The sequence below is a fragment of the Pholis gunnellus genome (genome assembly GCF_910591455.1).
Source record: "Pholis gunnellus genome assembly, chromosome: 14".
Classification (NCBI taxonomy): domain Eukaryota; kingdom Metazoa; phylum Chordata; class Actinopteri; order Perciformes; family Pholidae; genus Pholis; species Pholis gunnellus.
Genome location: NC_136541.1, coordinates 17,647,414 through 17,671,888, shown reverse-complemented (window position 1 = coordinate 17,671,888; position 24,475 = coordinate 17,647,414). Strand labels below are relative to the sequence as shown.

Here is a 24,475-nt window from a genome sequence, read left to right as displayed (position 1 = left end):
AATACGGATGAATAGGATTTTTGGTGCAGCAGACATGGCTGCATGATGTGTCCTGTGCTACATTGAGCGCAATATGGAATATAAGGCGAAGTCGGCATCTATGCTGCTGCCTCGTGAATAACAAAACGAGAGCATGAGGGAAGCGCAGAGAACTAAGGGATGGAAACAGGGAGATAAAGGGAGAAAAAAGACTAGATGGGGGGAGGGAAGAATGAACAGAGACAGGGAATGATGTAAGTAAGGAAAGGGTGAAGCAGGGATGTGAAGAAGGAAGTAAGCATGAATAGACAAAACCATGGATGAAAAAAGCAGGAAGAAAGGTAGAATAGATCAAAGCAGAGAAGGGAAGAAGAGGGAGAGGATATGTACACAGAAGCAGGCAAGGAAAGAGGGAGTAAGGAGGGATTTACAGAGCCAGGGAAGGAAGGAAAGAAGGAAGAATATACTAAGGAAGAATAGCTGTAATCAAAGAAGTGGGAAAGGAGAGACGGACGTAGGTATAGAATATATGGAATTGGGCTTGCTAAGGAGGAAGTAAGGAAGAATATACGCAAGTGAGAAAGGAAAGAAGGAAGTAAGGAAGAATATACTGAGGCAGGGAAGGATAGAAGACTGCACGGAGCAGGAAAGGAAGGAAGGAAGAATATACAGAAGCGCGGAGAAAAGGACAGAAAGAAAAGGAGGAAAACAAGGAAGTGTCAGGTCATGAACTCCTTGCTCACCCTTTGCTCCCCTACTGTTCCACCGAGCCACACACTTCACTCACCATGCTCACTTACATGTACACACACACACACACACACACACACACACACTCACAAACATCCACTCTGCCATGTTAACTCTCTGGCTCTGCTCCAATGCCCAATGTTTTGCAAAGCAGCTCCCTTTGGCTGCCGAAGACACTCAGCCACAGCGGGGTGCATTCAGTAGTGAAGTTAAGTGTGAAGGCAATGTCCTAATTTGAAAGTATAATCAGCCTTTTTTCACCCTTGTTCCTTATATGATCATGCTCCAGTAGTGCGGAGAGTACAGGGCGCTGCATTGCAGCCTATTTATCACACTGTTGTTTTTTCAAGTTCTACATTCTCAGTGAAGACTTCTTTTCTTCTTTTTTTTTTTTTTTATCATGTCCACCAGCGGAGGGCCATGCGGACGGCTCCACAGAAGCTGAGGAACCGTCCCAACGCAAACCAGGCTAATGTGATCCAGAGCAGCCCCAGGACCCGAGTCAACCGCTACATCGGCCGCCTGATCGAGGCCCGCCAGACCGAGTCGGACACGGCGGACCTCAACTTCGTCACGCTCATGTACAAGTCCTCGGAGCGCGAGCAGAGGGTGAGGGGCACTTCAGACACTGCAGACACACACGAACTGCACCTATGCTTTGTTGTGCATTAAAACCTCCGAATTATATTTTGTCACCCACTCTCTATCTGGTCTCTGGCATCGCGTAGTACCACCAGCTTCCCGATGAGCACTTCATCAGCGCAGTGGTCCTCTCTCTGATCCTAGCTGCCTTGTTTGGCCTTGTCTATCTTCTCATCATACCACAGTACGTACAGCAGAATCGGTCGCCGTCCCTCCTTCTCTCTATTGCTTTCCCTCTCTCCATTTACCTCTTAGTTACTCAGGTCTGTCTTTTTAACTAACCCCCCCGCCCTCTTCTTCTTCTCTCTCTTTTTTTTTGTTATCCATTCAGGGGCACAGTGGTACTTGTCCTTCTCGTCTTCTGCATCTGTTTCCTAGTCGCTTGTATCATGTACCTGCATATCACTAGAGAACAGGTAAACGCGTCCTTCTCGCCTTCCTTTCCTCAGCCACCTCTCACTCACACCCAACGAACAGAGCTGTCAGGTTTCCTCGTTTCAATTTGTCTCTGCTGTACCTCTTCTCTTTTTTTTGCTGACTAAAGAGAAACATGTCAATGTGTTTCACAAAGGCCCGTAATAACGATTCAGTATTCATTGGCTCCGAGATTACTTTCTAAGCCCCTGTACTGTGTTTAAACTAGTCTGTTCATTTCAGCTTTTGTTGAGGTTGATGGTCGTCCTCAAAGCTCCTGACCGCGTCAGTTTGAAAGTTGTCCTTTCTTTCGATACTATTCTCCCATCTGCTAACGCACTTTGTCCCATTGTAGACTTGCCGTATATTCACATATATAGTGTCATATATGTAGGCCTCGCAATATAAATATTAAAGATGTGTCATATCATTCACAATTCCTCATGGTGTCCGTCGCCTTCACCTAACTTGTCTTTGTTGTTGTCTCGCAGTGTTTCCCAGGGTGCCTGACCATTCAGATTCGCACTGCTCTCTGTATTCTCATAGTGCTCTTAATCTACGCTGTGGCCCAGGCCTGTGTGGTAAGTGGGAAAGGCAAACGGTAAAAAAAATCAACCAGTCATCCACCAAAAATCACCCACCATACTAGGCAACCAGTCAGAAAACACGTTGCCAAGCCTTGCACTGTAATTGTAGTTCCTCTTTGGTTTAGACTGCACCTGTGAGATGATTTATTGTAACAGATTTGATAAATATTCTAACAATTGTGCTTTACATGATGGTAAAGTAAATTAGGAAACCAAAAAAGCTATAATGATAACTATTTCTATGAGAGTAGACTACCATGTGTATCTGTCTCGGTCAGGTGGGCTGCATGCCCTGGTTGTGGGGTAGTGCCAACGCCAACAGCTCCATCGTCATCATCGATGTGGACAGCGGCGCCAACCACACCATGGCGGAGCTGCCTTGTGACGGCGCCCGCTACGCCTTCCTGTCCTGTGTGGTGGGCACGCTCACCTTAGCACTTTTCCTGCGGGTCTCCTGGCTGCCAAAGATGGTGCTGATGCTCCTTCTGGGGGTGCTGTATGTCACCGTGTTGGAGCTCAGCGGCTTTCGCAAGACTGCAGGGTGAGGGGTTCATCACGGCACGACATGACATGACCGCGAACACCAGGCACGCACAATCACGCACAACACCGCTCGTTTGCACTTTTTTTATGTCGGTCGGTTTACCGGAATCACACGAGGCAACGATTGGCTGTGAACGTCAAGCAACGCCTGTTCTGTGTTTGATCCGCAGAGGGGAGGGTTAACCATGAATTTGGAGGAACATTTACAGTATATGTTCTGAGATGTATGTGCGTGGAGGAGTCTTTTGCTTGTCTGCAGCCCACACACTCTTTCAGTTTCCACCCTTTGAAGCAGCACATCTGCTCATTAGTTCCAAATCAGAAGCTTGAAAGGACAATGTGGGCTGGATGATGGGATCGCATTAGCTGCCCCCCCCCCCCAGTACCGAAGGGGGCTCGGCCAATTCTTTTGGAGCACAGATCATAACTGTGTCCCTGAAAAGTGATCATGTAGAATTTGATACATGAGATAAAGATCTCTTTTGAAAAAAGCTAATATAATATCATTTGTATGGTTCAAAGTTTCAAGCACATTTAATCGCTTTAATTTATACTTTTCATTCATTTAAAATTTTGTTTAAAAATAAATAAATAAACATTATTTATGTAATAAAACGTGTTGTTCCCGACGTTGTGGGGGGTCCATACAACCCTCATGTGCAGTATTCTGTGTGGTCCAGTCCGGTGCTGACTTGTGCGTTGGTCTCTCTTCCACAGTGGGGGGTCCTTCCACGTCCGGGGCTATGAGCCCATCCTGTCTCTGTTGCTCTTTGTCAGCGCCCTGGCCCTCCACTCCAGGCAACTTGACCTCAAACTACGCTTGGACTTCCTTTGGGCTGTGCAGGTCAGGAAGTGTGTGCATCAGTGTGTCCAGTGTGGATGTCATAATATATACGGTGTGTGCCATAGAAATGCTGCCATTTCAGCCTCGATATATGTAAACTATCGGGGTATGGAGGTATGGAGGGATTTGTATTTATAGGCCGCCAGCTGTCTGTTCTTTGGCAAACACGAGGGTAAGACGCTTGTTTTCGTTTGGCGCCAGGAGGTTGTTTTGCAGAGTGGGACTGCAAAAGCTGAATTTGAAGCTATCTAATCATTTAACTAGCAGCATTAGTCATGTAATGTACCCAAGACCATCCAACTATGAGCCACACAGTCCATGTTGTAAGGTTTGTTACTGACCCCATGTGGTGAAAATGTGGGACAAGCTACAATCCTCACGGCTGTATCTGTGTATTTGTGTGTGTGTGTGTGTGTGTGTGTGTGTGTGTGTGTGTGTGTGTGTGTGTGTGTGTGTGTGTGTGTGTGTGTGTGTGAGTGTGTTACGTTTTGCTGTCAGGCGGAGGAGGATAGAGATGGCATGGAGAAAGTCAAGCTGGACAACAGGAGGATTCTCTTCAATCTTCTGCCCGCACACGTGGCTCAGCACTTCCTGTTGTCGAACCCCAGGAACATGGTGAGCCTCGCTAATAGACAGGCAGACAGACAAACAGACCAACAGGTAGATAAACAGACAGAAAATACCAATCAGAAGACACCAAAGGATGCGCTTGACACAGTTACACTGTATTATTTCGTTCTGCATTAGGATCTCTACTATCAGTCCTACGCACAAGTCGGTGTCCTGTTCGCCTCCATCCCGAACTTTAACGATTTCTACATCGAGCTGGATGGCAACAACATGGGAGTGGAGTGCCTGAGACTACTGAACGAGATCATCGCGGACTTTGATGAGGTGGGATGCAGATTTTCTGTTGTTTTTTTTTTTAACACAGACCTGCGGGGGATTTGAACGGTGTCTGTATTTTGTGCTTATTTGAATTGCAGCTCATGGATAAAGAGTGCTACAAAGACATAGAGAAAATCAAAACCATTGGCAGCACATACATGGCAGCCGTGGGCCTTGTCCCCACCATTGGTACCAAGGTGACGTGTCGTTCTGCATGTAAATGGACGTAGTGCACCATAACGAAGACAATAGGTGGGATCGTTTCGTGCATTAGACACTAACCGCTCCGTGTACTTCTCCTCTTCAGGCCAAGAAGTCTGTCTACGACCATCTGAGCACGATAGCAGACTACGCCATAGAGATGTTTGACGTTTTGGATGAAATCAACTACCAGTCGTACAACGAGTTTGTGTTGAGAGTGGGTACGTCTACCCTTGTATGAAGCCGTCGGCACGATCACAAAGTAAATCACAATCAGAAACCTCAGGCAAGATTTTTGTTTACCGTGTTCTTATCAATGTGTGCAGGTATCAATGTTGGTCCGGTGGTTGCGGGGGTGATTGGGGCACGGCGACCTCAGTATGACATCTGGGGGAACACGGTCAATGTGGCCAGCAGGATGGACAGCACCGGAGTACCGGGAAAAATACAGGTACCCAACGCACCTTAGATTACAATATTTATCTAAAAAGTAATCAAATTATAAGGGTTTGCTTTCCACGCAATGCTAATAGGGAAACCTGGACAAAAAACATCAAAACTACAGAAATGAATACATCATAAAAACACAAAACTAATAAAAAACAATGCATGCTACATGTCTAAGTAGACCATCATGAACCAGGACTTTAAAGACAAGTAAATAACAATACGTAAATATCCCGTTTCATTCTGTTTCATGTGATTGAACTTGGCTGAAACCCAACAGTGTTTTCCTACAGTGGGTTTCTGTATGTTTCCAGGTGACCGAAGATGTCTACCGCCTGCTGAACACCAACTACGACCTGGTGTGCCGTGGCAAAGTCAGTGTCAAGGGTAAAGGCGAGATGCTGACCTACTTCCTGGAGGGCAAGGTTCAGTGCGTGGGCACCGTGACCACCTCTTCGGTCATGCGCTCCGCCAGCCTGGCGCGCCGGATCCACTCCTGCGGCAAGACCAGCGTCCCGACTAACCTGTGCAGCGTCTCCTCCGTCACCAGCCTGAACGCCCACGGCAGCATGGGCAGCAACATTCAGGTGAACGCCGGCAACAGCCAAGCGACGTGCCTGCCCTCCACCTGCGTGCCCGCCGTGGGCGAGGAGGACGAGGAGGACATCGAGCTGAAGGAGATCCAGATTGAGGCCGCCGCAGCGGTTGCAGATGTTGCGGTTTAGGAAGAAAGACAAACTTCCCTGCGGAGAAGGAAAGGAAAAAGCCTGGTAGGAGACCTAGAGAAGACAGGGCTGTTCCAGGTGTTTCCTATAAATCCTGAGCTACTGGCACAGCCCAGAATATGCTCATTCAGGGTGTGAACTTCCGGGGAGAAACATGGTGATAAGGGACAATCATACTCACTCGGGGGGATTTTTATTAAAACTTCTTGCCACTCTTGGGAGGCAAGAATGCCCAGAATCTCAAATCCTCTGTTTAACATCTCTAATACCAGATGATTAGATTTGTGGCGCTCCCGGGTTTCCCCTTCAGATCCAGGTATAATGTGCATCTTTGTTTTCTATGTCGTGCATAATCCGTGTACAGGGGATATGTGCGTTGATATCCAAACAAAGACTGATCCCGCTATTGCTTTTGCACTGTCTCTCCGATTATGCCAAGGATACATTGCATTATTTACCACGTAAAACGGTGTTGTTTCTTTTTTTTTTGGTGTGCGTAAGCATGCACGTGCGCGTGTACTTGTGAGCGTGTGTGTGTGTGCATGCGTGGTTAACTCTGAATTGTAAAACGAAACAGCACAAAATACTTCTTTCTTTTATACTCAGAGCTCACTGGATGAAATAGGCTTTTTCGAGTCATATTTACAGTTGATAGCGCATGACCTTTTTTTAAAGAGTTGACACAGCCATAGTAACGGCACTCCTGTTGAAAGAAAACCAAAGTATTGAGCTTTCTATAGATTTTTAGTTTCGCTGCTCATATCGCCTCAACACATATGTAACAACACACAAGAGAGACGGTTGAAAAATATTTGGCATTCGGGGCTCTTTCAGATGTCAATGGAGGTTAATGCCCCCCCGCTTTGTGGGGCGCAGACATATATGTAGATATCCAGGAAGGAATTCATACACAAAGAGAGAGCACATACAATAAGCACACGACTTCTGCAAATGCACGACCTAGTCCTTTAGCCGAAACCTTTCAAATGCTCCGTGCACATCGGAAAACTTTTGGTGCAGTGTCTGGCTGCTGTTCTCTCCGAGGCATGCGTCGCCCTATACTCCAGCTTTTTTTTTTCTCTCGCTATATTAAAGCCACAATTTTGAGTTTTCCTCAAAAGAAATATATAAATATAAGCTTTAGCACGTCTCTCAGATACAGTCTCAGAAAAGTGAGGCCCTTTCGAATATCTTTGTAGCCTCTTTATCAGCGTTGGACTTTCACTCGATCCGCAAACGTGTAAATACGTGATGTTTCAAGTTTTTTGCCTTACTCAATAAGCTTACAGTGATTGCAACCTGCCTTTTTAGATATATTCACTTTGATATGCAGATCATACTTTTTGTAAATAGCCAAAAGCTGTAAACTATGTTGTATCTTGTACAGTGTAAAGTTGGGTTATTGAATATTTTGTAATAAAGACAATATTGGTGTATAAAATAATCAAACGACTACGGCCGTGAATGTCAATGCAAGTCGGGCCGCGACAGATATGAAACGAGTATGTGTGTGGGATCGTGGTTGAGGGAGGAAATGAAGATCTTTCAGGTGATTTTTAGGATGAGCCATATGCGGATTCAATCTATTTACATTTTGCCCCCCCCCCCCCCCAAACCTCAAACACTCATCAGGCAACACATATCACTTTTTACAGGTAGTTAGTTGCACTAAAACTTAATTTCACACACCTTATGGCTCTAAGAATAACAGCTGTCACGCTACACGGCAGAATGCGGCACACAATGGTTTATTATGCCAAACGGTGGACTCCCACAACCCCACAGCCAGATGAGTGTCACCATGTCACAAATGCTGTTTTCCTAGCGTACACACAGTGTAACAGTTAAGTCAACACACGCCTGGCTTGCTCAAACATTTCCAGTACAGTAGTGCTGGAATTATTTTTTGCTTTTGGACTGAAATACAAAAAAGAATTCTGGTCGGTTATTTGAAAATTTGAGAAGGATTGTAACGCTGATGTATTCTGAAGGAGTTCTTGCTTTCCAGAAAGTGTCACCGTCGTGGTTCCCTGACTCCAAGCTGAAGTTGACATTAAGCAATGACGGTGACTGATGGTTCACAAATAACACTCCCCCTTGTGTCATCAGGGCTAAAAGGGGTCAGGATGAGTAAATGAGGTTGAGATATTCATCAATAACAAAATTTCAACAAGCATGAAAACAGTAGAAATTTTAAAGATCATGTTTCGGCTTTTTTTGCCTTTATTAGAGCAGCTGAAGGTTGACAGGGAGGGAGGGAGGGAGAAAGAGAGGGAACGACACACAGGAAAATAGGGCGCAGGCTGGAAACGAAACCCCGGGCCGCTATCAAGGACTCAGTGTACACGGGGGCACACCATGTACCAGGTGAGCCCGTCCCCCCAAGTTAATATTAACTCATGAATTACTGATTGGCGAAGACTTAAAAGATGTTTCTCCTAAACAAACAAATGTTACGCTCATATTCACCTTCAGTTTGCGAAAACACATCATGTTTACCTACTTTATTGCAATGTTTCTTTCATCATCTTCAAGACAATTATTTACGCGAGAGGCCATTGCACTTTGTTAAACTTTTTATAGTGTACAGTTGAATTAATAAATGACAGGAAACAACTAAGAGACACAGAACTCAACCAAAACGAAACAAAACACACAAAAAACGCTGTTTGTCCTCGAGGTCTTACAACCGTGTTGAGTACATTTATCATGGAATAAAGATCAGTAGTAATCAATGGCTGCGTCCAAACTTCCATCCTAACACGCTGTTTAGCACGCCAAAGCAGAATGTGAGGTTTTTTAGTATGTCTGGTGAAACTTTACAGTATGCAAACACTGGAGGCTATACGGCGGCATAAATATCCCACAATGCAATACTTGTAGTGACGACAACTTGCATGGCAGACAATGGCGGGCAGCTATGTCACGTCAAGCACGCTTTAATTTAGGTTCAAGATTCCACTTTGCTGTAAGCGTCAAACATTATTTAAATTAGTTCAGACTGATTCTCACTATCATCATTTGAGATTGGCACAGGTTACCATGGTTACACGTCTCCAACCGGCAAGGAGGCTCTCAAGAAGTGGCGTGGATCCACTCCAAGTGGCGTGGTCGGTGCGTCAGAAAAGACACATATACTGTTTATTCACACATTTTGAGTACTGCTCCATAGCACTATAGCCAAAAACTCCATATGGTGCCTTTAAGTTTCACACGTTTGTCGAATTGTAGGATGGCCTGAGAAAGGTTCCACATTTATTTGCCTCTTCAGATGACTTAAGAACTCTCTAGGTCACACAAGTTAATTCATTCATTCATTTGTATTGTTTTTAAAAATTTGTACCATATTACATAATTTTTTTCAGGAATGTTTTATTTTGTTTTTATCTTCCTCTAGAGCTATAGAGCACATTATACAACTGTTTTCACTGGAGACTGTGACGAATATACTGAACTCTTTGTGTCAAAAAAGTGTCGTTAAGTGTGTCTTTTAGATAGTTACCATTTCAAATGTATACATTGCAGTATTTAGCACGTACAATGGTGTTGTTTCTTTTATGGTGTGTGTAAGCATGCATGAGTGGACTTCACAAGTTAATGCCCCCTTTTGTGGGGTGCAGACATATATATATATGTATATATATATACATACACAGTATGGTATATATGGTTTCAAATAGATATGTTTTGCAACACATATATTTGATTTTATACAACCTTTGGTTCCTGTGTCTAAAAGGACATCCACTTCCACCTGTCTGTAATCAAGCTTCCACACCTGATTTCAATAATCAACTAACGACAGCCTGAACCTGCAGGAGCCTTAAATATCAGAAGAGCCTAGTCATCCAGCTACATAGACATTCAGCAGCAATATGTAAGTTTCAAGCCCCTGTATCTAATCTTAACAAGTGAAATTATTTTTTTTTAATCCGAAAATTCATCACTAAATGGACCTTTTATATTAATTCCTCCCTGTACTTTAAGAATAACAAAAAAGTAAATGGGGGAACAGAGGCCACGTCTGGAGCCCATACAGGAAGAGTCAGAGAGGGAAGATGAAATCAAAGGAAGCGAAACCGGAGAGGAGGAGGAGGAGGAGGAGGAGGAGGAGGAGGAGGAGGAGGAGGAGGAGGAGGAGGAGACAATGGAGGTGATGACAGAAGATGAGAGCGAAGACGATGAAGATGCTCCGCTGAGGGTTCTGAGACCTCGACGAATGTCTCGTTCCCTCAGCCAAGAGAGTTTTGTTTGTATCCAATCCAACGACAATAATCGTGAGGAAACGGACGAGTTCTCTGAGTCACATCAGAACACTCACGCGGTGGGTTTAAGTGAGGAATCTACCCCGCCTCCGCAGACAAGGTTGGGAAATGAGAAGAGGTCCATTAGTGGTAAGCTGAAAATAAAGGTGAGTTTGTTTTTCTAGGGGCTCGATTCAAATGAATTATCAGGCAACTCAAATGGGAAAACAGACAGTTTTTTGGTTCTTTTTTTAAGGTCTCCAAATGGAAAAAAAAAGAAATAGCTGAACCGCCAGTGCAGAAGAAGAGAAACAGAAAAGCGAAGAAGACGAAGTCTCTGGCTGTGAGTGCTCACTTCAAGCAAAGATGTTTTCACTTTAAAGATACAAATTACGACGTGAGTTTTTCTTTGGTTCACCAATGTCCTCAAAAATATTTCCAAGGAGGAGCCGTTCCCTCGGTGGCTGGTGAACCTGATGGTCAACATTGAAGAGGCAACAACTCACCAACTGGTGGTGGAGTAGCAACTCTTTGCAGGCGTCCCCAAGGTCAAACATGTGGGTGGGGGGGGGGGGGCGTCCATACCTCTGCAACCTTTGTCGTCATCAGTGAACAAAGAAAAAAAACAGCTAAGCTACAATAATAAGGCCAACATGAAGTGTTGACTCCCTGTCAGTGTCAAAATAATATTGTTTGATGTGTTTGTATTCTCTTCAAAACTCTTTTTCGAATGTCTTTTTTGTGTCTCCTGTCAGAAATACTGTACGGGAAAACATGCGCAACACAGATTTGATCTGTCTCATGATATGAAACTACAAAGAAAAAGAAACCAACGGCAATTCTGTGTGCACGTCAGTCAAATTTCTCTTTTGGGGTTTCTTTTCCTAGATAATAAGAAATGCCACCACTCCAATGAGCACTCTAGTTTTTCCAAAGTCTCTTTTCAGGTGGTGGTTGTAATATTCAGATCCTTTACTTTAGTGGAACATTTTTTTTTTTTTAAAATCCTGCATTAAAATGTTTACCTTAGTGAAAGTATCAAAGGTGTTATGCAGACAGATGGCCCTTGTGAGCATTATGTTATATTACTGGATTATTTTTATATTATGCATTTACTTTCAGCAGTACTTTAATGTATAAGTTGGTCAAAGGAGGGTAATTCTCTCTATTTACTGTTGAGTATTTTGACCTATAAAAATGTGTATTTTCTTTTAATGAGCTCATTATCATTCTTCTTATAACTTTAACAATCAAATAAATGCAGTGAAGCAAAAAGTGCAATATTTGCTTCTCACATGTGGTGAAGTAAAAGTACAATAAAACAAAAGTTTCTATAATCCTTGTTACTGAATTGGTCACTCCTGGTAGAAGCATCATAACAGTGCATGAATCTTTTGTTGTTGTTGTAGTTCAGCACATTTTTGGGTGAGTGGGTAGCGTTTCATATCAGATAACACAAACAAAAAAATTACAAAACGTAGAGCTCGGGGTCACGTGGAGTACACCGCATGGTGCTGGTGAGTGCGTCAGAGTAAGACCAGGTATCAGGCGATCGCCACGCAGCTATGACAAATACTACACTAAGGAAACAACCAGTGTAAGAGCCATGCTATAGTGTTGACAGTTTTTTTTTTGGTACATGTTACGTTTTTAAAATGTTGAACATACAATAGAATTAAGGTCCTGCTCATGGATCACTTTGGGTTGACTCCTTTATTAAGTGGGTTTAGTGCAAGTTCAGCTTCGATGGAGCAGGATGTGGAGCAACATTTATTTCTGACTGCATATTGTAGACCGTATTTTAGTTATTGCCAGCAGAAGGTCAGTTTTTGATAATTCATTATGTGGATACATTTGAGTTTTCGTGGAATAAACTACTTCTCACGCATTACGGGCCTCATCATTTGGATAACTGACCATGGAAAACACAGTCTGCAGAGGAGCACGTTTGAGGACATGTTAGTCTCAGTCAGAACCTTTTACATCCTGCAGGAAGTGGCGAAAGGTTTTTAACAAGCTGCCACCGGTTACAACCATCTTTGTTCAGACAAACATGTTGTGATTCCAAAGCAGAGCAATCCATAATGCTGGGGTTATGCAATGCTGAAAGCGGAATGGTCTTGTTTATCTGCCTGATAACGGAAACCTTCACCAAAAGAGGCTAAAGGGACAAATAGGATTTCAGTGTCAAAACAGTGTCGGAGCACACATCGGTCAGCATTACTTCACGAAATAAGAGTCTGTCAGCAACAGTTTTCATAACCACCAGTCATTATCTCGTGGCCTATACGCTCGTTATCCAGTATTCCTGATGCCATCCATTACGACTTTGTTGCATTTCTTTAAACAGCAGTATCCATGTGGTTGTTTTCATGACCTCAAAAGGAAAAACACAAAGATCTGTAATTTTGTCGTTTACGAAAACAGGGTTGTTTTCACTTTGTGTTCCAAAGTCAATATTGACTGCAGACCTGGTGAACCTGGAATCTACGCACGTCACGCAGGGTCATCCACCGTTTAAAGCTGCTTTGTCAAAAATATTTTATGTCTGTGGCCGAGTGTGTCAATCATTAACTCCTCTGGAGGCCAGACGTCCGTATAAATAGCCTACTGCTGGGTCGGAGAAATCAGTTTAGAAGGAAAAGTAAAGGCAGATTGTAGAGGCTAAGTCTAAGAAGAGGAGCGCATTTTTTTCTGAAGATGCCCGGAATATATGAGAAGCTGACTCTCGTCGCAGCGGCGGCAGCTCTGGCCGTCTTGGCCTCGGTGACGTCGTCCCCGGTGGTGGGGCCGGAGCCCATCCGCTGCGCCGCCTGTACGCAGGAGAAGCTCAACGCCTGTCCCGCCGTCCCGGCGGACTGTGCGCAGGTGCTGCGGGAGCCCGGATGCGGCTGCTGCATGGCCTGCGCTCTGGAGAGAGGAGCGTCCTGTGGGATTCACACGGCCCACTGCGGCGGGGGCCTCCGCTGCACTCCCAGGCCCGGCGAGGCCAGGCCGCTCCACGCCCTGACCAGAGGACAGGGGGTCTGCACCGAAAACCTGGGCCAAGGTAGTCTCAAGAGTTTCATGTGGTTGTTTTTTTTAAGATCTGGATCCAGAAGTGACCTCAAGCCAACACAATAAATAAAAAACAATTCAAATAATTTTGATATATTTTGAAAAAATACACAAAACAGAAATATATTCAACATTAAAGTCAAAATGATTCCCTACAACAGAGGATGCCGTCCCTGACCACGGATCTCTGCACTACCTGTTGGGCCTCAACCTTCCCTTGGACCCCCAAGACGAGGGCCAAGACAATATCAGGACCAAGGTCAACGCCATCCGCAACACGCTGACACAAGAGGTGAGCAAAAGAAAGAAAGAAAAACACATCAACCAGACTCAAGAGGCTGAGAGTGTTGCCTTCCTTCCACTAGAGGGAGCTCTCGAGGAGCTGTGGAGATAATTGGGAATTTATTTATTTATTCAATTGTTGCATAGCAGGCCTACATAGTGTAGTCCTATTTGTTCACATGTGGGCGTATAGTTCTCACATTGTCTGTCTTTCTCTCTCTTTACGCACAGGGCCCCTGTCACATTGAGCTGCACGCAGCAGTGGACACGATATCCAGCTCGCAGCGGAAACTTGGAGAGAAGTTCACAACGTTCTACCTCCCCAACTGCGATAAACGCGGCTACTACCAGGCCAAGCAGGTGAGGAGTCCAGGATGAAAATAAAAAAAGAGATTCATCCTAAAGCTAACCGGGCTGATTTATTCATGTGTTTTGTTTTTTTCCCTCCCCATCAGTGTGAGTCATCTCTGGTCGGACCGCCCGCTCGCTGCTGGTGTGTCTCTCCCTGGAACGGGAAGAAGCTCCCGGGCTCGAGCGACCTGCTGGGTGACTCAGAGTGTCATCAAGAAGTCACGCGCTAGAGGATGGACTCACTTTAATAATAAACACACACTTACAGGCACATCTAGTCACAATCAGACATGTTTCACAAAGGGAAAGTGTAAATCTTTCTGATGAACTGACTTCTCTTAAAAAAATCCTATTTCGGAAGAGGGAAATTTCCTCTCATATTAGTTACATGATGTATGTATCAAGTCTTATTTATTCTCACTAGCATTAACCATTTGTCATTTTTAGATTTTTTATATGTTTGCCCGTTTTTTTCTCTCTCTCTCTCTCTTCCCGATTGTAAATAGGGCAACACTGTATACATTTGTGTTTCTCACTAAATAACTCCATTTCTCAAAACCACAAGTCCGCAGCTCTGCCAAGCCCATTTCAGAGGCTTCAGGATCTTTTTCTTTTTTTTTTTTGATTCATTCAAAAGTGGAGCACGAAACGACACAGCCGCTCATTCATCCAACGTGTTGACATTGTCTGAATGTATCTCCATTGGCGTTTCCTCAATGGGTATTGGGGGAAATACTTAAAGTGCCGCAAGTATGTGCACGGTGGCCAAGCACAAACATATCAGGGCTCATCCCGGCCAGCGTGAGGTTTGGGATGGGCTGTTCTGCATTTGTCTACCTCTACCAGTCTCTGCAGGTCCTCAGGTTTAGCCGAGGATTTCTGAGGGCTCTTCTCAGCTTTCGGGCCTGTTCTTGCATCTATTCTAAGTATTTATTATGATCCACTTGTGTGAATTCTGTTGGTTTTTTTTTTTGTCTGTTGTTGGACCAAAATTGTTTGTAAATGCTGCTATCCAATTATTGGTTTTGTTGAAACAATGTGTATATTCTTCTAATTCTGTAGCTGTGCGTCCCATTAAAATGTTATTTAATCACGATGGGGTGGTGTTTGAATGCGTTTTTTACAACAACGTCCTGTTTCATACAGAAGATGACGAAACACAAAATAAAAATGCAAATGCAAAAGCTGGATCATTTTATACTGCCTTTATTAAGTAAAAAATAGACCTCTGAGGGTTGCATTTCACATGCAAACAGCGTATTCACTTAAACCAAGCCAGGTGATGGAGATGATCACCGGCTACACGGAGATCAGAGATACCGGTTTGTGGCCTTTATCCCCAAAAATTCAGCTTATGCAAAGTGACAACAAAACATTATCAACCACAGTACAGACTCAAGGAAATGTCCCTCTTCTTGTGGCTTCAGATCCAGCATCATTTTATTTGTAATAAAGTATACGTACTGTAGTATTTGAGCTGCACAGTCCAGTCCAACTTCCTGAGGAGCAGGAAGCAACCGGAAAAGTAAGGCACTGCATGCTTACTCCGAAAGACATATTCATACACACATACACAAAGTCTTTACAACAAATCACCAGCATACAAATTATGACAAGCATGTACACATGTGCAATGCCACTCAATTGTGCGTAAATGAAGAGCAATCTCATCAATGTTGTGTCTCTGTTTTTTTTTTTTTTTTTTAAATAATCGGCCTCTGAGATGAATCGCATCCTCTTCTCAGAAGTTGTCCTGGCTTAGTCAGAGACAAAAAAGCTTATGAGGAGTCCATCCATCGCAGAAAAGTACAGTATCTGTGAAACAGAGGATTTGTATTCTTCTTCCTCTGTTCCCGTTGCTCCGCCTCGTAAAAAAAAAAGGTCCCACAGGCAACAGATGGAAACAGCAAACATCCAATCTATCGGCTGAGCCATCTCCTGACCTCTCTCCCAATATCCTCAGCGTCTCCATTTGTTTACAATTCTTCTTGCTCTCACAAACCCTCCCTCCCTCCCTCTGTCCGCCCCGCTGCTATTGGCTCTCGGAGTTGTAGTGCTGGGCGTCTCCTCGCTCCTTCCCATCGAAACCTGGCAAGGGCTGCCCGTATTTGTCCACGCACCAACAGAAGCCTCGCTTTCTGCCTTTGGACGGCCGGCACTGAAAGTGAAAGAAAGGGACAAGGTGAAGGGAGGGGGGAGAAATAAGGAGAGGAGGGGTGGGGGTGGAGGTGGAGGTGGAGGTGGAGGTGAGGGGCAGCTAAATGTGTAAATCCAGTTGACTATGCAGCATTATGAGAAGCCACTTTACTCGATGAAGTAGAACAGCCATAGTTAAGGAGCATTAATGGTCAGATTGTGCTGAGTCGACGCAGCCTTGTGGTGTTGTGAGCTGCTTTTTATGGTCTACCTCCTGTTACACACACATATAGAGAGACCTTTAAGGTAAACAGAAACCTGGTAAAATATTTGCTTAGTCCCGTTTGTGAACAACTGGGAACCGAGATCTATTTTCAGAAGCTGGTGGCCAGTGCGAATCATCTGTTGCTGATTATACCCCACAGCTCCAAATTATGGGTACTACAAATGACTTACAGAGTCTGTGGAGTTACCCAAGGGCTGTTATTTTACTGCCAATTTTACTAAAGGTCAACCTCCACTCTGGTAAAACATGCAGCCATTCTTTTCGAGGGCTCAAGCAACGGTGTTGCCGCTCCACAGAGGAGTCGTTGCCGATCGGGAGGGAAGGCATCCGCGTTTAGTTCAATACGTCGTCGGGGTTTCGAATGAGAGGACTCAGATCAGTGTTGCATAGGAAGCACGGGGGGGGGGGGGGTTAAACTGTAGTTGCGCGATGAACGTATCACAAATTGCATGGTAAAAAATACCACAGAAATCCAAATTATATTTGCAGATTACTGGGGGGGGAAAAAGTGCATCTGCTTCCAGCATAACATCTGTCCTGACATTTACTGTTATTAAGAGCTGTAATAAGGGACGTTCGTGCTTCAAATCATGCAAACGTCCACATTAAACGTGACCAACGTGAGATGTCTGCCACGCCCTTCAGCCCCTCGGGGCTCAGCGGCGGTGCGTTCTACATAAACAAAGACAATGAGCCCGGCGTTGTGAGGCTGGCTATGAGATGATTGCAGGCCGAGGCGAACACTTCCATTAAGCAGGAGGGACTGCTATGTTATAAGAAGGGCTGCCTCGGCGGCGATGCAGGGGCGCCGGGAGCCCTAAGTGGCTCCATATGAATGCATCAGAACCACTCATTTATTACAAGCCGATCGTGGGTTGAACCACGTGAGCGCGGGGATGGCTGCGGCTCTATTTCTGTGCGCGCTTCTGGAAAAGTCCAGCAATTATGGGGGGGAGAGCGTCGGGTGCCGGCGGCCACCTTGACGTCTGTCTCCCTGGGAGGGTTCCCGTTAAACGGCCATCGTCCCAGCCGTCAACCCCGCTGGGGTTTGGCCCCTGTGGCTCCTGTCTCCGGAGCCAGTGGCTCGGGTCTACCTCACTGGTGTGGTGGTGCAATGATGAGGCTCTAATGACTACCAATGAATGCAGGAAGACAGCTACGCATCTGTAATTGGGCTGCAGGAGCCCGAAGGTTTGAGTCACTCGACTACAGCATTGGATCTTTATTAATGTAGCATGTAAAAAAAAGGAAATGTGGGTTTCCTTCTCACGGCCTCTCAAAGTTGTAAACAGTGTTCATCAGGTAGATGTTCAAATGATGTGTACCTGTGTTTCAGCGTACAGTCAGTATCAAATGATGGTCCATGTTAATGTGCTTTTTTTTTTACCTGTTTTTTCTTATAGAAGCCCTTCTTGTCACAGTTTGGTATGCGGAATCCTCTGGGGTTGAGAATGTCTGTGATCTTGAGGCTGCTGAGAATGCTCTCAATCTCCCTCCGACAGGGACCCTGCAGATGAGGGAACACAAAAGCAGTGACTACACTTGAACATCTCCAGCTCCGAACTTGTGCGGCTGATGCCATTAGCACGAGCTAACATTTCACTTTGCAGTGTGGTTTGGACATGCATTCTTTGTTTTTGTAAGGAAGGGGGGGGGGGGGTTAAGGATGTTAACAAATCTGACTCAGGCTGTATCACACACTGCTCCGGCGTAATACCTAAACAATGGCTGCTGCGATATGAAAGAGGTGACGCACGAGAAATCAATTCATCCGACCGAACTGTGGCGGCTTAACAGTTTGCCAAAGCTGCCTAACCCTTTACACAAGGATGGGGGAAGAAAGTGAAATTTGGACGAGCTCAAAGAGGGAGCCAAAAGGCTTGTCGTCAAGTCCAAGTGCTCCAGTCGCTAATCAAAGCAGCCAGTCAAAGCCCATTACTGGTGTGTGTGTGTGTGTGCTCACTTCTCTGGCCAAAGAGAAGATCAAAATAGCAGCAGGGCTTCCCAACAGGCACTCACACAGGCCAATCCATCATCCGCTGGCTCCCAGTACACCCGGCACGCGGACGCCTTGTGGCCAAACAACCGCCTGACCCAGGTCAGCCGCAGGGCCGTCGTACCCGCTCGCTGCCACGCCGTTCTACTGCCAACCATCGGCACCGCGACCCAAAAACATTTCATCACCCGCAATGGGAGCAAAACACCAAAACACAGAGGAAGAGGAGAAAAACATTCCTCCAGTGTGCTCTGAAGAGAGGGGGGAAAAAAGAGAAAAGTTAAAAAAAAAAGCTGGTTCTGGTACTTACATACTCTGGCTCCTGTTTGGTCTCTAGAGAGAAGTTTTGCTGGTCCGTGATGAGGGGTCCCGGGAGCTCCTCCATTTTAAAGCTCTGGGTTCTCTTCTGCTGCTCCCGTCGGAGGACCTCTGACTTGGCAGAGGGGAAAAAAGGATGAGGCGGAGGTCTCGGGGGTCCCGTGGGCCTGTGGGTGCTGTACGAGGTCTGGAGGCCTGACCCGGTGGAATTTCGCTCCTCGTAGGAAGTCTCGATATTCTCTGCTGAAGTTGGAGAACAACACGTGTTAAATCTCAAAAGCGGTACACAATCTTCCACCTGAGGGAGGGATTTTGTCTGCTGATCAAGACATGTGTCACTGCGAGGGTCAGAAGGAATCTATTACATCGTTCAATCGGTTGGAAAAAATGAACACAAATATGCAAAAACGACCACCACCACTTGATTCCAAATGTGTTAAACCTTGACTGTAGTCCCAGTGCCTCTCCTTTAAGAACCCAAGATAAACATGATCACCTTTAAAGTCAACATGTAATCTGATTCAGGGAGGCTCAGGTCTTCACACTGACTTTAAACCCCCAAAAAAGTAAACTTCCTGATATCGAGTTGCACCTCTCCTCTCTTGCGCCATCAAATTCTTCCAAAAAATCTTTCCTCCTCCTAATGCTTCAACCCGTCTCATCCTCCAGCTCCTCTTTGCATGAATGAAGAGAACTCACTGAGTGAATGTGGCTTTGAGCTGGATGTCTGCTCTCATTGTATGCGATGGGACTGAGAGTTGATTAACACGTGTAAGCCGGCCAACCTCTCTTCTCATCACATCTTCCTTTGGCATTTAGAAGCTCGCAGATTCAACGAGGGAAACAAATAAAACAAAGTCTGCACCGCGATTTCACGTATACTCATTTTTAAGGTGAATAAAAACATATTGGGGGGGAAAAAAAGGTGCACGCGCAACAGTTACCTGGCAGCTCGTTGACCGGAGGAGTCGGTCTGACGGAGAGGCGTCTGTTAGAGGCGTTTGCACAGATCCCGCGTCCCTCCAGCAGCGCCTGCAGAGGTCTCGTCTCACCGGGCTGATGCTGACACGTGAGCCCGGAGCCGCATCTCCCGGAGTACACGCCGCACGGCTGGCCGAAGCTCAGCGCGCAAGTCATGCAGCAGCCGCAGCCCGGCTCGCGGACTCTCTCGGCGCAGTCCCGGGGCAGAGGCTTGCACAGAAGCCGCGCGCCCACGTCGCACGGCTCGCATCTGATGACCGGTCCGAGCGCACCTGACCTCCGCGTGAACGACGCCAGGAGAAAAGTCATGCAAAGTGCGCGAAAACGGGAGTCCATTGCGGCGTTTGGGGTTTCGCGTGTACGGAGGGGGGGGTGTCAACGTGAGGAAGCAGAGTTGTCCCGCTGCGGTGACTTTCCACGCGGCAGCTTCTAATTCACATAACGCCACCGGACAAAACATCTCAATATATAGAGCCCGGGGACTGTAGGCACACCCCCGAGGAGCTCGCGGTCTGCCTGCCGATGAATTGCCTCGACTCCCGTTATTCCTGTCAAACCATCCGAGCAAGTGCAGAGCAGCAGAACGGCATTTTGAAGATTGATTTTGAATAAAATAAGAAAAGGGATAATAAAAAAAAAACTATTTAGCAACCCTTTGCTTTAGCTGAGGGATTTAGATGAGGTCTTAATAGCCTGACTACATTTCAAAATAGGATGCATTTGACAGGTGATTAAACACACTATCAAGGAGGTAATCATGTTATTACACAGCAATGTTTTAATGTGCATCAACTCTCAGTTTGAAGGGCACACGAGTCCAGGCATCTGCTATGCACAGAGTCCTTCATAGGGGGCGCTAATAATGTGTGTGTGTGTGTGTGTGTGTGTGTGTGTGTGTGTGTGTGTGTGTGTGTGCGTGTGTGTGTCAAGCATTTACAGCTTCCTCAACTGGGATGCAGCTCTAATTTGTCAATGATTCAGTGACACTTGCGGTGAACTTAAGAGGCCAAAGTCACTTCATCTGCACGATGAGTATATGACTATGTGATGGCATTTGGTTGTGTGTGTGTGTGTGTGTGTGTGTGTGTCCACTGATCTGCAGCCCTAGAAGCTATACCGCACATGACCCTGCATGACCTTTATACTGTAAACAGTCATAAAGTGTGACCGTTCCACGCATTAGATGATGACTTCAAGCTTCGGTACAGTATAAGCTACAACAGATGACATGTTGGAAGAACGATACAAAACCAGCGGAGGAATGTTACTGAAGCACTTATGAGAACACATTTGTGGTAGCTTACTTTTATTTATTATTATTATTTAGAATTATTATATTTACTAGTTATCCTGCAGCATAATACTTTAAATACAAAACAAATGGTTATTGAATATTATGCATTTTTATAGATGAAACAATCCAACAGTACCTATATATGTGAAAGCCTCAAACTTGTCTATTTTGAATATTAAGAGGAGATACTACAGGTGAGTATATTAAAAAAGATGAACCGATATAGACATCGCCATGAAACTTCCCAAGTTCATTACTTACATTGAGACAATTCTTTTTTATGATACAAGTTTTCTGAAAATACATGTTTGACGAGACAGCATCTTGTGCTGATTTTGGCATCCATTTCCAGACCCGAAATCTGAACATTGGATAAAGCCAGGTTCAAAATTCTTGTTTAATTCTGTCGACATATTAAGAGTCAAAGGTTTTTACAGAGGGGATTTCAGATACCTCTTGTTATCACTCCGTGAATCCCAAAACACTGTCAACAGCCGTAATGCGACTAAGACGATCCAAGGGATGAGGTTTTACATAAACAGGTTCCATGCACGCCAGAGGAAAGTCACAATACAATTCAGAGACCAGCTGTGGCTGTGCAGTCTACACGATACGGTTTGGGCAAAACATGGAGAAATACCTGCGGGAGGAACACAAGTCAAGGTGACCTGCATCCCCCCCCCCCAAAAAAAGCACCTTGTGTATCTGTTCCTCACACATGCAGTGCAGCAGTGTTCTTCTGAACTAGCTGTTAGGACATGTGACATAGCTGGGGCTGCTCTGGCTGCTCGTCAGTGCCACAAAGCAGATATCTTAAAATAAGGACGCATACCACACATGTGAGTGAGAACAAATTCCTGAGTAATTACATCTAAGGCGTTTTTTTTTTTAAAAAAGGTCCACTATAAATGGGTTACAGATGAGAGAGGCAATACGCCGACACGAAATGTCCAGAATGCCTCAAAAGAATAACGAGGTGTACGGCTCCTCTTGGCTTGGAAGCCGATGTCGAATCAGTTGCCAACAACAAGCCCTGGCGTACTGCCGCCTGTTAACAGACAGGTCTACAGCAGAGCAGTGCACAGTGGAATGCCAAACATTTGTTTCATAAGCTGAAAAAAAAAAAAAAGCCTGCTGATTTTCCTCTCTCCTCCGCTCAGAGCTCTTCGGAGGGAGGGGGGGGGGGGGGGGGGTGTTCTCAGCCACCTGTGCATATTCAGCATAGCAGAGCAGAGCGCCGGGCACGGGGAGCAATGTACCGGAGGAATGTCGTCCCGCGGAGCAGCCCCGCTCAATAAAAGAGGGACTGTGAAGAATTTGCTTTTGCACACACACAGGATATTGCTGCACACGTGTTTAACGTGACCCGCTGTCCAAAAAACAAACAAAAAAAAGGCTACACCGGGCCAACCGCAGCTGCTTGACAAATCCTAATCCGGAGCAATTTTCCACTGTTTTAAGGTGATTTGGAACCAATCAGATACGCTGGCTCCAAGCTCCGAGAGTGGTCTCGCAATGGGGTTTTTTTCGGCCAGTAGTGCGCTGTGGCTCATGGGCGACGGTGTTAAGAATCTGCAGCGAGGGGCCAAAGCTCACAGATTGAAAAGCACATAGTCTAATCAGCTGGAGGTCTGCAGGAGAAGGCTGTGTGTGTGTGTGTGTGTGTGTGTGTGTGTGTGTGTGTGTGTGTGTGTGTGTGTGTGTGTGTGTGTGTGTGTGTGTGTGCGCCCCTCATTCTCAAACACCAACCAACTCTTTCCCCATTTTTACATGGAATTTGGGTTGGCAGTGGGGAGGGTCAGTGTGTGTGTGTGTGTGTGTGGGGATACATATCGTACGTGGGTGTGTTGGAGTACGTAGGGAATGTTTGGGAGTGCTGCTGCTGTAGATCACATGATGAGTCTGGTACGGTCACTGTTATTCTTTTTTTGTTTGTTTTCCCCCCATAGTCTCACGACCGCCTCTCATATAATTGCCCCTGTCTGAGAGCTTTCATGGAGCAGACTCTAATCACAGATGAATTGGACGCAACGGCTCCTCTGTTATGATTAATGTGATCATCTTTGATTCCGCTCCGACTGGCACCCATGCCGAGCTACGACAGCCATCCGAGATGTGGTTTTGAATGGTGGACAAAATCAAGAGCCAAAAGGGTGTGTGTGTGGCGGGGGGGGGGGGGGGGGGGGGGGGGGGGGGGGGGGGCAAAGGCCACCTTTCATAATTCCAGGGTCGGTTAATTCTTTTTCGTGGACCTGTCATGGTCCCCATTTCTGGAGGCTTGGCCCCCGAGGCAGTCCAAGGCTGTAATTAGGCCAGAGCGAAGTGGAGGAGGACGGAGAGAGAGAGAGAGGAGCTCCACGCTCTCAGCCTGACGGATTGCAGAGAGAGAGGAAGTGGGCTGAGAGTGGCGCCGCTCACTTTGGGCCCCGAACCCCCCCCCACCCCCCGCCCAATATCACTTCTTATGTCTGGGTTTCTCTGTGTCTCATATAGATGCATTAGGACTTGTGAACATGAATTCACACATATACGTACATCTGCTCACATGCTAAATACTGATTCTCTCACTCTTTCACTGGGTCGTGTTATAGATGAACTATAGCAACTGAATTGTATGGAAAGCATGATTTCAATGTAAACATGAACTTCCAATAAAGTAATAAATGAAATATCTGATTGAGCATTTTTTTGTGTGTGTTTCTGAGCCACAACAACGGCATCAAAGCACCTAAATACAAATGAAACGGAAAACTACACGACATACATTCTTGCACTATCATGTTCAATTTTCTGACAGACACCAACACAGCATTACACATCATAAACAAAGACAACATTACAGCTGGTGGAGGAGGGAATATCCCACAATGCTCCATTGATTTTTATAAGTGACGGTGGTCTGCGGTTGCGAGACCTGGTTTGATGACGACATGAAGAGAATAGACTGTAAACGGTTCTAGCTCTTTCTTACAGGTCCACCCGGCCCAACAACGATTCATCTATATTTCACTTAGTTCCTATACATTTCCCTTTTGTTGTTGAATCTCTTTCATGCAGTTTATATCTGGTGTAGTTTATTTTGTTGGTCTGTTTGAATAAGGATAAGACAATGGGGGTGGGGAAGCATTAGTATTTCACCAGTTGGGAGCCAAAAAGCAGGATGAATCGGTGTGACATGTATTTATTGTCACGACAAACCTCCCACACCTCCCACCCACCAGGTGTGCCAGTAGTACCATGAGATGTGATTGACACCCACCACGACCCACAAGTGGTTGACAAAAGCCTACCGCAAAGCTCGTCTTGAGTCAAAGAAAATACCATATCAATATCCACTTTTATGTTGGCAACAGTGTCAAATAACATCCACTTTAAAGTCTATTTATTAGCATGATCAATGTATCGATGAAGGAGCACTTGAGGTCAAATTCACATCACGAAGGCAGCACTTGACCTCACTGCCGGTTCTTTCCACTTCAGTGACCACGACTACGGCCAATTGAGACCCGT

At 45.5% G+C, this 24,475-nt stretch overlaps 3 protein-coding genes across 4 annotated transcripts in view; 2 read left to right on the top strand and 1 right to left on the bottom strand.

The window, feature by feature from the left end:
• The window catches only part of LOC306705859 (adenylate cyclase type 1-like), a gene marked incomplete at its 5' end in the record, with an annotated part of 35,084 nt that extends 27,707 nt beyond the window's left edge, over positions 1-7,377 (top strand). Inside the window, 12 exons of the mRNA XM_079172721.1 lie at positions 1,141-1,338; positions 1,458-1,555; positions 1,703-1,787; positions 2,277-2,366; positions 2,651-2,913; positions 3,633-3,759; positions 4,258-4,374; positions 4,507-4,653; positions 4,746-4,844; positions 4,955-5,069; positions 5,175-5,299; positions 5,610-7,377. Coding sequence (XP_079028847.1) covers positions 1,141-1,338; positions 1,458-1,555; positions 1,703-1,787; positions 2,277-2,366; positions 2,651-2,913; positions 3,633-3,759; positions 4,258-4,374; positions 4,507-4,653; positions 4,746-4,844; positions 4,955-5,069; positions 5,175-5,299; positions 5,610-6,020 — 1,875 coding nt within the window. The 3' untranslated portion in view covers positions 6,021-7,377. The remainder of the gene's footprint in view (positions 1-1,140; positions 1,339-1,457; positions 1,556-1,702; positions 1,788-2,276; positions 2,367-2,650; positions 2,914-3,632; positions 3,760-4,257; positions 4,375-4,506; positions 4,654-4,745; positions 4,845-4,954; positions 5,070-5,174; positions 5,300-5,609) is intronic.
• A 5,580-nt stretch (positions 7,378-12,957) lies between these two features.
• On the top strand, positions 12,958-14,184 carry LOC306706103 (insulin-like growth factor-binding protein 1; the record flags this gene model as incomplete). Its single annotated transcript, XM_079173012.1, has 4 exons — positions 12,958-13,313; positions 13,483-13,613; positions 13,835-13,963; positions 14,059-14,184. Exons 1-4 carry the CDS (start codon positions 12,965-12,967, stop codon positions 14,182-14,184), a joined length of 735 nt encoding a protein of 244 aa, XP_079029138.1. The 5' UTR covers positions 12,958-12,964.
• A 1,795-nt stretch (positions 14,185-15,979) lies between these two features.
• LOC306705865 (insulin-like growth factor-binding protein 3) lies at positions 15,980-20,007 on the bottom strand (the record flags this gene model as incomplete). Of its 2 annotated transcripts, none has more annotated exons than XM_079172727.1 (4): positions 15,980-16,112; positions 17,764-17,883; positions 18,683-18,933; positions 19,635-20,007. In XM_079172727.1, 4 exons carry the CDS (start codon positions 20,005-20,007, stop codon positions 15,987-15,989), a joined length of 870 nt encoding a protein of 289 aa, XP_079028853.1. In that variant the 3' UTR covers positions 15,980-15,986. The 2 variants fall into 2 exon arrangements, with proteins under 2 accessions (XP_079028853.1, XP_079028854.1); XM_079172728.1 differs by having other exon boundaries at positions 18,683-18,930.
• Positions 20,008-24,475: the final 4,468 nt, after the last annotated feature.